The 13254-nt window shown below is 41.8% G+C and overlaps 1 protein-coding gene across 2 annotated transcripts in view; it reads right to left on the minus strand.

Moving 5' to 3' along the window:
- Nucleotides 1–13254, minus strand: part of LOC6047340 (protein dead ringer) — a 148410-nt gene that overhangs the window by 44337 nt on the left and 90819 nt on the right. For both annotated transcript variants that reach the window (XM_038262820.1, XM_038262819.1), the window contains exon 5: nt 1374–1446. In XM_038262820.1, coding sequence (XP_038118748.1) covers nt 1374–1446 — 73 coding nt within the window. The remainder of the gene's footprint in view (nt 1–1373; nt 1447–13254) is intronic.

Consider the following 13254-nt stretch of genomic DNA (forward strand, 5'->3'; position numbering starts at 1 on the left):
GTTCATTGAAATTCTTTTTCACTGCCGATCATGATGTTCAGAATTATTCAAATAATAGGAATCTATCACTGAGAATCATGGAAATCAAAATTATGACTCATCTTTATAATAATACTTTATTTTAATACATAATCTCCCTGCAATAACTCATCAACTACATCAATATCATCGATCCTTTGTTGCTTGTTTTGCCCATAATCGCCGTACTTTATGACTAGCCTCCGACCGTAGTCCGGAAATCCCTTACTCATCATCGTCGCCCGTCTGGGGCTATTTTACAGTCCCCGCAATCCTCCTGGTATAGGTAAATAGGCACAGGTAGTCCGGGTCTTTGCTGACGACATCACAAAGATAACACAGCCCAAGTTTGCAATGAAACAATAAAATTTATGGAAAATAGCAATCGTCCTCTACCGTGTACCTTTTTTTTCCGGCATACGTGCCATTTCTCGATAATTCAAGCGTCTTCATGAAGTGTACGAAAAAGATACTCGTATCGAGTGAATAAGTACCGGCTACCTGTGCACAGGTATCGGTACCACGATTCGTAGACGACACCCCGAAAGAGAACATGCTAATGCCCGGTCGTCGTCGTCGTCGGAACATCCATCAATCGAAGAACAACGATAAGCCACGAAGCTCAAGGTGAAGACCTTGCACGCCACTAGACTTCGGTTTCTAATTATTTATTAGGGCTTCCTGGAAGCGATATGGTCACTTATAAAATTACGGAGCTGCTTCGGCCGAACCAGGGTTGTCAACATTCCTGCGTGGATTCCACGCAGCTTTGTTGAAAGTTGGCAACCCTGTCCCACTCGGTACTGAAAACCAAGATTTTCACCTTCGAAAGAGGATTAAATTTGTGCTCCTTTTGCCTCCCCTTGAACACGTGGATCGAAGGAGGTGTTCTCAACCCTGTGTGTGTTTCTTCTTGGCGAACCAAGGATCACTCACAGCTTTGATTAATCGATTCGGGAAATGTGTTTTTATTGTGTGAGGGATTTGAGACGGGCAAGAAATACGAGCATAAATCAAAAGGCTCCTCGACAAGCGTGAAACGATACCGGACAGGGCAAAAAAACGAATATTCAATATCGGAATCCCCGAAAACAAGCAATAAAGCAACCATCAATTAAACGTAATAAAAACAAAAACACCCTTCTTTTTATGCTCATTAAAGAGGTCTAATTGCAAGGAAAAGAAAACTGAAGGGGTGATTGCTAGCAAAAATAATTGAACGTGTACGGAATGATAATGTAAAAAAGGCGGAAATTCGTTTTGTCATCACATCGAAATCAAACAAATCATTAATCACTGAAAAGTAATCAGCTGGTTCAAATAAACGCGTATTTCAAGTTAAAAAAAAAACTTACCTCTCTTTTGCATAAACAGAAACAGATCGTCGAGGAACTCTTTCCGCTTGGGATCATCGTTGATTTCGTAGAGCTGCAAATAAAAAAAAAGAAACAAAACAACAATTACAAATTGGTCCAATCACGTTAATTTCACACGTATTATTGCTGGCCTTCAGCATTGTGTTTGCCGTAATTTGAAGCAATCAAAAATTGCGGAAAACGCAAATTCAGAGGAAAAAAAATATTTCAAAAAAGCAACGATTTAATCATTGCACTTGCACTTGTTGGAAAAAGGAAGCACACAAAAACTGCACAAACGCCCCTTTCAGCCGTAATTGCGATTGGCAGCGCATTAAACTTATTTAAATTTATTGCGTGCTCGGAAAAATTATTGTAGCCTATCCTTTGGCCCCGGATGCTCGCAGCCTGACTTTATCGACTCTGCCGTGGCGCTCTACAATTAATTCGGAGTACGAGTTGTCGGGTTTCAAGGTTTCCAAGTGCATAATTTGTGTGTAAAATTGGATATAAAAACACACCCAGGTGGAGCTGGTAGCCCTGCTTGCAGAGCGAAGGAAAATTGCCACTTTTCATGGGCTTTTGTGTTGGTGCAGGTGCTGGAAAAGCTCCAGGTTCTTAAAGTTTTGTTGTTGTGTAAAACGCTTGGTGAAATGATTGTGTGATGCCGTTATGAGATTGATTCGAGATAAAGAACCTTCGAGTGACTGTTCTCAGACATTAGATTCGAGATAACGCTTAACTTTATGGCATTCTTGATTAGCTACCAATTATTGCATGTGCTACACATGTCACTACCAATGTTTGCTACCAATTCTAAGATCCTTGTAGCAACTCTAAAGAGATTTGATGGCTTGGTAGCGATATGAATATGGTCGTTACGAGGTTTTCCTAACTAGCTACCAATGGTGTAGCTCTACCAAGAGGGTAGTATTTCATAAATTTCCACGAAAATCCCATTTGCGACCAATATTTTCATGATAATTCAAGCCGTTACCAATGTAACCAAGATATTTGTGAACCGCTACCAATGAAAAAAGTACATAATTTGAACAGCTACCAAGAATTCAATGATCTTTTAAGCCCGTTACCAACGTATTTTTGTAATTACTCGCAATTAAAAATAAGCCTGCTTAACAGCTATTCTCGAACGATAAATGAATATGCTAAATCACATGCTACTAAATCCCTGATTCCGTTACCAACTTTCAAATCACATTACGTATTGCTAACTTCCACACTACGTTCCTGTCAATCGTTTGCCAACTTTGTACGAACCCCGATATCTCCCGATACCTTCAAGTTGACAAATCATGACTAAGTGTTGCTCAAATTCGTCCCCCAAAAATAAACCTCTCTCCACCGCGGCTCAAATTACGGCGCACTAGAGGCATCTCACGGAAATTTCCCCGAAAAATCCAAATTGAATGATTGACTATCGTCAATCCCGCGCGGTGGCGTGTCATCGCCACGGTTGAGTGATGAACCAACAAACAAACCGAGCAGCAGCGAAAACCAAAAACTTCAAGAAGAGACCCCCGGAGGTCACCCGCAAAGTTTTTTCTCAGTTAATGTTGTCGCATTTGGAGTATCTCGCAAAACCCGCGGGTGACGCTGTCATTAAGATCAGTCGATCAATCGGGAGTTCCCCATCCTCAGTAGAAGTGGACGGACATCTCACTTTGGTTGACGAAATGCCGCTTAGGTACGGAGTTCCAATACTGACGGACACATCCTGTCGAATCGGGCCGCGCGCGTGAAGACATTCGTTGTAATTATAGAAAAAAAAAAGAAATCTTGGGTGTTTGATGGTGCCGGCTGACGACTAATGAGGAGGGGCACGATTGACCAACGCCGAAAGGTGTCACCGCCGCTGGTGACGACTTGGGATCGTGGAGGTTGACAATTGGATGAGCTCGGTAGGGGTTTTCCGGCAGAATTGGATGGTTTTCGTAACATTGGGGTTATGTAAGTATTTTTTTCATTTTTTGGAAATATCTGGGTTAAAAAAAATCGGACTATCTAAATTTCCAATAACGGATCACAGAGTATTGGTAACTGTTGGTAGCGAATAAAATAATGTTGAGAATCTCATATTTACTCTTTTCAGATTGTATTTCCAGAGCTTGAGTAGTGACCCAAAACCGTCGTTAAACTGTTGGTAACGAGTAAAAACGAAGCGACAAAAAATCCTTTTTTAATAGCGACTTAGAGTGGCTACCAAACTTTGGCAACAGGTATGGATGAATTTACAGAGTATTAGTGGCGATCCAGAAGTCCGATTCAGGAAGCTACCGACTCAGGGTTACTACCAAATATTGGTAACGAACTAGGAGATTTTTTAATGCTTCAATAGTAAACCAGAACGATCGTAACTCACCATCAACTATTAGTGCCTCAGAGTAGCTTAAAAATTGTTGGTAACAGACAAGAAAGAATTCCCCGATTATTGGTAGCGAACCAAAACAATCGTAGAACTTGGTAGCGGTCCCCACGAAGGGACTAAAAATACCCTGATATTAATTACCCAGATGGGTTACCAAACGTTGGTAACGGTTATGGATGAATTTCCAGAGCTCTGGTGTAACTATTGGTAACCGATCAGAAATCTTGTAGCCAGTCAAGTTATTCTTCTGTTAGCAACTCAGGGTTGCTTCCAATCGCCGGCCGTGACTCGTAAGTATTAACAATAATTCAGTGATAGCGACCCTGACTGGCTACCAAACTTTGGCAACAAAAACAAAGAATTAAGAGCATTGGTAGCAAACCTATGCAGTCCCCACGTTTGCTACCAATGCTTTCGACATTAAAGCGGGCTTCAGAAATTTATTTTTGGTATTACCAAAGTTTAGTAGCCTTATTTGCTACCAATGCATTAGAAATTAATTCGTTGTCGTTACTAGAGTTTGGTAACCACTCTGAGTCGCAAGCACTTTATTATGGTTAATTGTTGCTTTGCTGTGCAACTATTGACAGCGATTTGAAAACCTCTCAGGGCCTCAAGATCCTTTACTGTTAGTGATTCAGAGTGGCTACCAAACTTTGGTAACGACCAAAAATTAATTCCTAGAAGGAACCAATGGGGTAAGATGAAAAATTGCAAGCAAATCAGGCTATTACCAAAGTTTCAAGCTATTCCCAATGTTTGGTAGTCTGGTTTGCTACCAATGCTTCAGAAATAAATTCTTGTTTGTTACTAAAGTTTGGTACCCGCTCTGAGTCACTAAATGAATTTCACTGAATCAATTTCTAGAGCATTGGTAGCACACTAAGTCAAAGGCCAAACTTTGGTAACGGCCAAGAATTAATTTCTAAAGCATTGGTAGCATATTAAGGGACTGCACATGTTTGCTACCAATGCTCTTAATTGTTTGTCTCTACAGTCAACCGTGAATTGTTAGAACATGGGTAGCGAACAAGAAGAAGGAATCAGGAACCTCACAGTTGCTCAAGATCCTATCCTGTGAGTGACTCGGGGTGGCTACCAAACTTTGGAAACGGAAAATTATTAATTGCTAACAAACTTTGGTAACGGACAAGGAATAATTTCAAAAGTCAGGGTCATTATTGTTACCGATTCAGCTAGTAGTGACTCAACATAATTAACTGTTAGTTACATATGCTACCAAATGGTGGCAACGAGCAGATTAATTTTCAGATTAGTGGTAGTAAAGTGGAAAGATTGTGGATGTCAGTTTTGAATCCTCGTTGCGATTTAAAATCCTTGTCTGTTAGCAACTCAGAACTGCTATCAAACTTTGGTAACGGACGAGGATGAATTTTAAGAGCATTGGTAACGAGACAGAGATCCCTGCTACTATTGATAGCGATTCAGGAGCTCCGTAGCGATTCAAGATCATTTACTGTAAAGGACTCAGGATGGCTACCAGACGTTGGTAACGGACAAAGATAAATTTAAAAAGTGATGGTAGTGAACTGGAATGACCGAATTATTGGTAGCGATTTCGAAACCTCGAAGCGACTCCAAATAATTTACTGTTGGTTACTAAGAGTGGTTACCAAACGTTGGTAACAGGCAAGGATGAGTTTCCAGAGAATTGGTAGCAAACCAAAAAACCGTGCAATATTGTTATCACTTCAACACGCTGAATACGATTAAAAGTCGCTACCAAACTTTGGTAGTGACCAAGGTTAAATTGGTAGCGAAGTAAATGCTGAGCTATTTTTTTTAATTTTCTGGAAGAACCAAATAAATGCCTCTCTACCCTAACTTCGCCACCTTTCATCGGTAATTGTTTTTGATGGTTTCGGGGCGTACGGCCGGCCTTGCCCGGCAACGCCAAGCCCCAATTGGGCAAAATAATTGCCCTTTTTCGAAGCGGAAACACTCGTCATTGCATGCAACTTGAACAAAATTACAAGCAAAAACTTCAGCAAGAGCTACTGGTCACGATATTTGGAATTTGTGGGCCCTGGGGACTAAAGGTGGATTTTTCGGTTTGAAAATTTGTACTTTTAATTTGAATTAACTCAAGTCAGCTCTTTATTCGTTGAAATTTGACAAACTAGGTCATATTCACATATTTTTTCCAGTCAACAATTGCCGGCATTGGCGGTGGAGCATAAAATATTAACACTAATTGAATGTACAACACTTTGCAAGTTTTATTGCACCCTAGCTGCTGCTGCTACCAAAGTCGTGTGATACCGTGTGCGAGAGTTTAGTCATAACAACTGAACGCAAACCGAATTGCACCCGTATGCCATAAAGTACGGTTGAGTTGAGTTGAGCGTTTCGTGTTGTGTACCTGTCGTCTCACTGGGTCGCAAGCAGGGAAAATATATAACAAAACTGCTGGCACCACACTCTTTGATAACGCAAATATTATGATTAATGCGATTTTAATTTCCTCACTCTTTGAGGAGAGTTGTGCGCTGGTTGGGAAAAAGTGCGTGCCCGAGAAGGTGCGATTAATTACTTTATTATCTGTGAACATATTTTTTTTTTGAAAAGGGAGTGCGCGCGCAGAGAAAAGTGAAATTTTGACGTAACGGAATTCGTAGACGCGCCACCGCTTTGCGGTTTTGCGCGCCACCATGAGAAATTGAAATTGCGGTTTTGAGATAGTATTTTTTACCCAACTTAACGTAACTTTGTTTCGCCGTGCAGCAGCATCGCAGGAGGGGGGCAACGAAGGTTGAAGAAAGCATTTATTTTGACTTTTGGGGACATGGGAAATGTAAATCGACGAGACGAAGAGTACAGAAGAAGTAGGAAAACACGCCATGTAAATATGTGTCAAGTGACAATCGTTTTGGTTCGGGTTGAGAAATGCATGAATGGTGTGTGTGAGAGAGAGAAGGGGAGAGAAAATTGTGTGTACTTAATTGTGTAACACTTTTAAACCGCATCATAATTGTTTGGAAATGCGCTGAATGGTGCTGGACCGTGGGAAACGGTACCATTTATTGTGCCAATATTGAACGGTAAACAGGTAATACAGAGCCGTCATTGATGTGACGGATTTGACTCTTTTCACGGAAAAAAAGTCTTTCAAGACCTCGACGAAGACAAACTGGAAACGGTCGAAACGTCAACCCTATTATTCAGGCTTCCTTAACTAGTCTACTTCAGGGACATCTAGTGGCCAATAGATGAACCACGACTTTCGTACAAAACTTGCATGCAAGATTGACTTCAATAACCAGCGGCATCTAGTGGCGAGTAGATGAAACTTAGTCAATCGTACAGCCAACGAACTTTGAAGCCATTTTTCGGTTCAAAATTCTTGGAAATTTACGCATGAAATGTTCTGCCTACCCTCAACTTTCAAACTCCTCCTTTTACAACATTGTTTTGATCAAAACGTATAATTAAATTTATGGAGATAATTCATAAAAATGCGAGTCAAGGCACCATCGTTAAACCCGAATTCGCACATTTCCCCCCTCACTGAACTCTTGACAGAAGACCAGAGCCGGCAGACGACGAGCCGTCTGTGGGTTCGCAACATAAAATCATAACCCCTTTCGCAACCTGGCGCAAGGGTTCAGCACATGTGAATTTGCACGCTTGCCCACACACACAGCCAGTGAGTGCAACAACATAACCTTTGAAGAATGTCTGCTGCACACCGCCCCCTCCGACGGTTGCTTTTATGACCCAACGGTAGGGTTCTACCTTTGAAAAAGGGCGGTTCATTCATCACACAAGTTGGAAATCCATAAAATTATAAAATTTATACGAAAATTATTGCCACACTCTGAGAAACTGGCCAATTTTCCCAACGCGCTCGCGCGAAATGTGATGACTTTTCCCCAGAGAGTAGAACGTCAAAAGGAGGGGCGGGGGTTAAGTCACTTACAGTTTTAGCACTTTTGAGAAGTGCTCATCAGAACGTAACCAACAAAACGGTGCACGGTTCTTCCTGCAGACTGTGGCGGTAATAAATGAATGAATAAATTATATTAAATTTAAGGGAACGCATGGCGGCGGCAAGTTCTGTTGGGCCCGACATGTTCCGCGAACCAACCAGCCAACCAGCAAGGTGGTCCACGATATCCGATTACCGGACCGTATCGGATTGGTGCAGCCCCCAAGTGCACGGGGTGTGATTTATGGCAAATGGCACTTTCGAGCGAGTAGCTCGACCACTCGGACGTCCGTAAAATTTGTACCGATTGTAATGGTTTCTGGGGTGTCAGACGCGCGCTAACTCGGACAGATCATAGAGAAACCCTAATTGGGTTCAAAGCGACAATAGATGCACTTTGACCCTGGCGAAGACAAATTGGAAACGGTCGAAACGTCGTTTACCTTCAAATATGCGCTAGCGACATCTTGTAGCGAATAGACAAACCACGACTTTCATGCGAAACTTGCATGCAAGGTCGACGGTAAGAACCAGTGACATCTAGTAGCGAGTAGACAAAGTTCAGCAAATCGTTCAGCAATTGCCGTTCAAGAGCCAAACGACAGCGACACCTAGTGTTGAGTAGCAGAACAGAGCGAAGAATGTCGATTGAAATTTCCGCCCTTTGAGGTTATGTATGCGAATTCTGTTTTGTTAAATTCCAACGTTGAGAACAACTTTTGAGCAAAAATTCGAGCTGATACTTTGTTAACTTTTGATGCTCTATCATTTTAAACAACATTATTTTTTCAAAATTATTTTTCTTCAAATTTTTTTTTATTGCGTTCATTTATAGAGGGCAAAGAGTTAACAACCGTACTACTTGAATTTTTTCTCAAAAGTTGTTCTATGAGCTGTAAATCCAATTTTAAGTTTGCATTCCTATGTAACCGAACAGCGAAAATTTGAATCGTCATTCTTCGATGCTTTGCGCCATCTGTCGGAATTTTTGAGCTTTTGATCGCGAATTAAGAAGTTTACCGTGCTGCGATTGAAATTGACGTAATCTCATTGAGTTGGGGACACGCCACATCTGATCCGAAAGCCCTCAAAAGGCCTTTCACCGCATGAGACATCTGCTCCCGCCGAACAAGACGAAGATTATGTCCGGCAATTTACCCCCCTCTCATCCGGGCGACCATCAGAAAAAAAGCCAGTTCTTCACTATAATATTGACACATCGACACCGTGTCTTCTTCGAGACAGACAGAACCCGGCGACGACGACGACGACGACGGGAAGAAAGAAGCAGGGTGAAGCGGAATAAATGCCGCTAAATCGCCTCGATTTATCCCCCGGGGCTGGCAAACCTGTTCCAATCCTGCTCAAAGGATGGGAATCCTTCGGCGGATAATTTCTTTTCTCACTTTCGTTTTGAGACGATGGACCCGTGTTGGATGTTGGCACAGCATGGGGCGATGCGTCTCGAGACGGCTCACACAACTCGATGATGTTTATTCAATTAAGATCGAAGGAAAAGCCAACTGCTGAGCTGCACGAGGGGCTGCGTCTGGTAATTTATAGGATTCTCACAGAACCACACCGTAATTAATGTGTATCTCAGTGAGCAAATTGTTGTGATTATAGTCCTATTATGGTTATTATACGGGAGTCTGATCTCCTTGAGAAGCTCTTGAAGGAGAGGGACTTCTGGTCGGTCACGCGAACTTGTTGGCCGTTTTGATGGATTTATCGTCCTAGCGATGAATGAATCGCTTCGTTTTGGGCTTAATTGGATGTAGTTTTGGTGGGAATCGAGATTTTTGAGTTCGTCACGCAATCCATTGATATTTAAAATTTAGATGATTCGCCGCTAAAAAAAAAGCTAAAATAAAAAAAAAGTCGCCAAGTCAAGTCGCGAACGCTTAAAACTTCATTTCTCTTTGGATCTATCAAAAAATAAGCAAACATCTTTGGATCTCATCATGCAAACCGTGAATATTTTCACAAAAAATTAGCAAAAATCAAAAAAAAAATGTCATTTAATTTCATTTAAAACATCATTTCTCTTTCACAACGTCTTGAGAACTTCTTACGATCTTAAGCATAAAATTAAAAAAAAAGTCGCCAAGTCTACCGCAAACGCTTATGTCGCAATACTCTTTGTATCTTTGGATCTCATGATGCAAACCATTTATATTTTAAATTGAGATGATTCAATTGCCAAAAAATGAGCAAAAATCCGAAAAAAGTCGCCAAGTCAAGTCGCGAACGCTGAAAACATCATTTCTCTTTCACAACGCCGAACTGCTTTCTCATGGAACTTAAGAACTTTTCATGCAATTCATTAGCTTTTAAAATTGAGATGATCCGCTCGCCAAAAAGCAAGCAAAAATCAGAAAAAAGTCGCCAAGTCTAGTCACGAACGCTGAAAATCTCATTTCTGTTTTAATCTTTGAATCTCATCATGTAATCCATTGATATTTCAATTTGAGATGATTTTCTCGTCCAAAAAGCAAGCAACAAATAGGAAAAAAGTCGCCAAGTCTAGTCGCGAACGCTGAAAATCTCATTTCTGTTTGGATCTTAGGATTTCATCTTGAAATCCATTGATATTTTAATTTGAGATGATTCGCTCATCAGAAAAGCAAGCAAAAATAAAAAAAAGTCGCCAAGTCTAGTCGCTAACGCCTAAAATCTAATTTCTCTTTAGAACTTTGGAACTCATCATGCAAATAATTGATTTTGATTCACGTGCCAAAAACAATCAAATATCGGAATAAAAGGGGCAATGCAAGTTGCGAACGCTAAAATCTCATTTCTGTTTGAATCTTTATATCTCATCATGAAATCCATTGATATTTTAATTTGAGTTTGAGAAAAAAAAGTCGCCAAGTCTAGTCGCGAACGCTGAAAATCTCATTTCTGTTTCAATTTATGGATCTCATCATGAAATCCATTGATATTTTAATTTGAGATGCACAAATCAGAAAATCAAGCAAAAATCAGAAAAAGTCGCCAAGTCTAGTCGCGAACGCTTAAAATCTCATTTCCCTTCCACTACGCCTCCAGAACCTCTTCAGAGCAAGCGAAAAATGATGGAAATCGCCGATCCGACCCGCTTTGACCCTGCCGGGTCAACCTTCCGCAAGAGAGAGACTTCCCGCGCAACCGACAATTTCAATTTTAATGAAAGTAAAACAAAGGGGGGAGCTCGCAGTCTTCAACCGAGCCTACAGCGCGGTAAGAAAATGAAGGCCAAAGCGAAGCGAAAGATAAATTTATATTAAAAACATTTTATACACAGACGTACACACACACACACGTGTGAGCCTGGTGCTTTCCGCGGCCGCGCCTCGCCGTGACATGGCCGTGGCCCCTCGCGAGAGGCGTGTCAAATTCAAATCAATCCACACACACACACGGGCCGCGTTTATAACCCCTCGGAGAATCGCGGCAGGAAAATGGGGTGAGTTTTTGGGAGATTGTAATGGCCGCGCTTCGTGGTTCGAACCAGCTATCGGGAGAGTTGAGAACTCCACTTCAATTACGGACTTCAGGATGCACTTCAGGGAACGTTGCAATCACATTTCATCTCTATTACGGACGTCAAACGTAGGTACTATTGGAGATTTGGAACGTTAAGTTTGATAGCAGGTAAGTCAAGTGGATGTTTGTTAGTAGGAAACATGAGTAAAGGTAAGTACTGTGAGTAAAGTGATCAGGTCATCAAAACATGAAGTGATAACAAGATTGAATCTGGTAAGTACCATCTGTCAACTGTCAAATAAGCAGATTGATTTTTCAAGACTGTTTTCTGTGAAAAATTTATCTGAACCTGGCAAGAAAGTATTTCCCCAAGATCTACTTTCCACAGACCGTCTAATCAGACCAGGTTAGGCCCCCCAACTTTGAACCCCTCCACGATCCGTATCGCACCCATTGCAAATCACGCTGCACCGGCGAACCCCCCCCCTCCCGGGGGTAATGAAGACGAATTCGTCACTTCGTGACTCTGGCCACAACTTTTCACACCTGCACGTCTAGGCTCGCACGTGGTCCGCCGTTGGAAGAAGAAACTGACAAATTGAATCCTTTCACCGGTGATCGTAAATTGGTGTCAAAGGGCGCGCACTCCCCCAGTGATCCGCGTCGTTTTTTTCGGTCTAATTTGAATTCCTTAGCCGCGAGCATTTCACGCCACAATTCATCACAATTCGAAGGTGCACGTCGTCGTGATCAGCGTGATGGATTTCGGCGGCGATGGAGCGCCACGGAGTCGCGGTATCAAAACAACTCTCTAGCTGGAGCTCAAGGGAGTCGTGTAGATCATCAATTCATTCATTGTGTGCCGTGTGCGCTGCTCCGCAGCTCGGTTCTGATTGATGATTTGATTTCCCAGTGCACGCATTTATCACTTCGAGACTTATCGAGCAGGTCTGCCGCGTCCGCGGCGATTCAGGGCGTCGAGATTAATTATGGGACATAACGGTGGATCCTCCCATAGCGACGAGGCAGCGTAGATGGAATTTATATCGAGAGTTGATTGCGTTTTTTTTTTGTGTCTGAGAAATTTCGCGCGAGCTTCTCGCGAGGAAATCGTAACGTAATTAACCCAGCGGGTGAGACGTACCTGCTTTCGATTGCCTACGCTGAGGAGCGACCTCGCACTCAATTAATCATTAATCTACGGCCATGTTTTGATACACGCGGTAAGATCGATGAAGCCCCCGAGGCGTGTTTCGTACAAAATCAATTTGACCTCTGAAATCTTGGGTCACCCCGGCGCGAAAGCAGATCATTTACCAACGAGACTAATCAGCGGATCGTATATTTTTCAAGAAAGGTCTCACCCAATTAAACGTCTGCGCGCGATCAATCTCTGAATGGATTTTGCAATATCTGACGAGATCCAACGAGGATCGTTGAATGGACGGGTTCGAAGCCATGCAGAGTGAACCCTCTGTGAGCTGATCATATTTACAATCAATCATGCTTTTAACAGCTCAGCAGTGTTTTGGCAGGTTTGGGAGGGGTGCTTGAAAGTGGTTTGAAGAATGCTTTGCACGAATAATTAGGTTAACTTTATCGTAGAATAAAAACATCGACAATCGACACCTCAAGTACGGACTTCAAATTTGATATCCCAAAATTGAAAGAAGCGTAGTTTCCATGGTGAAATGTAGCAAGGTAAGTGAAATTTGAGTAAGTTGAAAATTAACTTAATCGTAGAGCAAAAATTTCATCAATCGACATCTCAAGTACGGACGTCAAGTTTGATGTCTCAAAATCGAAAAAGCGAAATTTCCATAGTGAAATGTAACAAGGTAAGTGCAATGTAAGTGAGTTGTGAATTAGCAGTACAAGGTAGTGATTCAGTGACGTAAAATTTGTAAACCTGGAAAACATGAAGTGGTAACCTGACCATCTGGTAAGTTTTTTTTTCTGTCAACCAACAGTCAAACACATTGATAGACTTTTCAAGACTGTTTTCTGTGAAAAGTCTTTCCTTTGTGCAAAAAACATTCAGAAATCATACTAGGTAGCTCGTCTAGCTCTCCTCAACG

Source organism: Culex quinquefasciatus, chromosome 3 (genome assembly GCF_015732765.1).
Source record: "Culex quinquefasciatus strain JHB chromosome 3, VPISU_Cqui_1.0_pri_paternal, whole genome shotgun sequence".
NCBI lineage: Eukaryota > Metazoa > Arthropoda > Insecta > Diptera > Culicidae > Culex > Culex quinquefasciatus.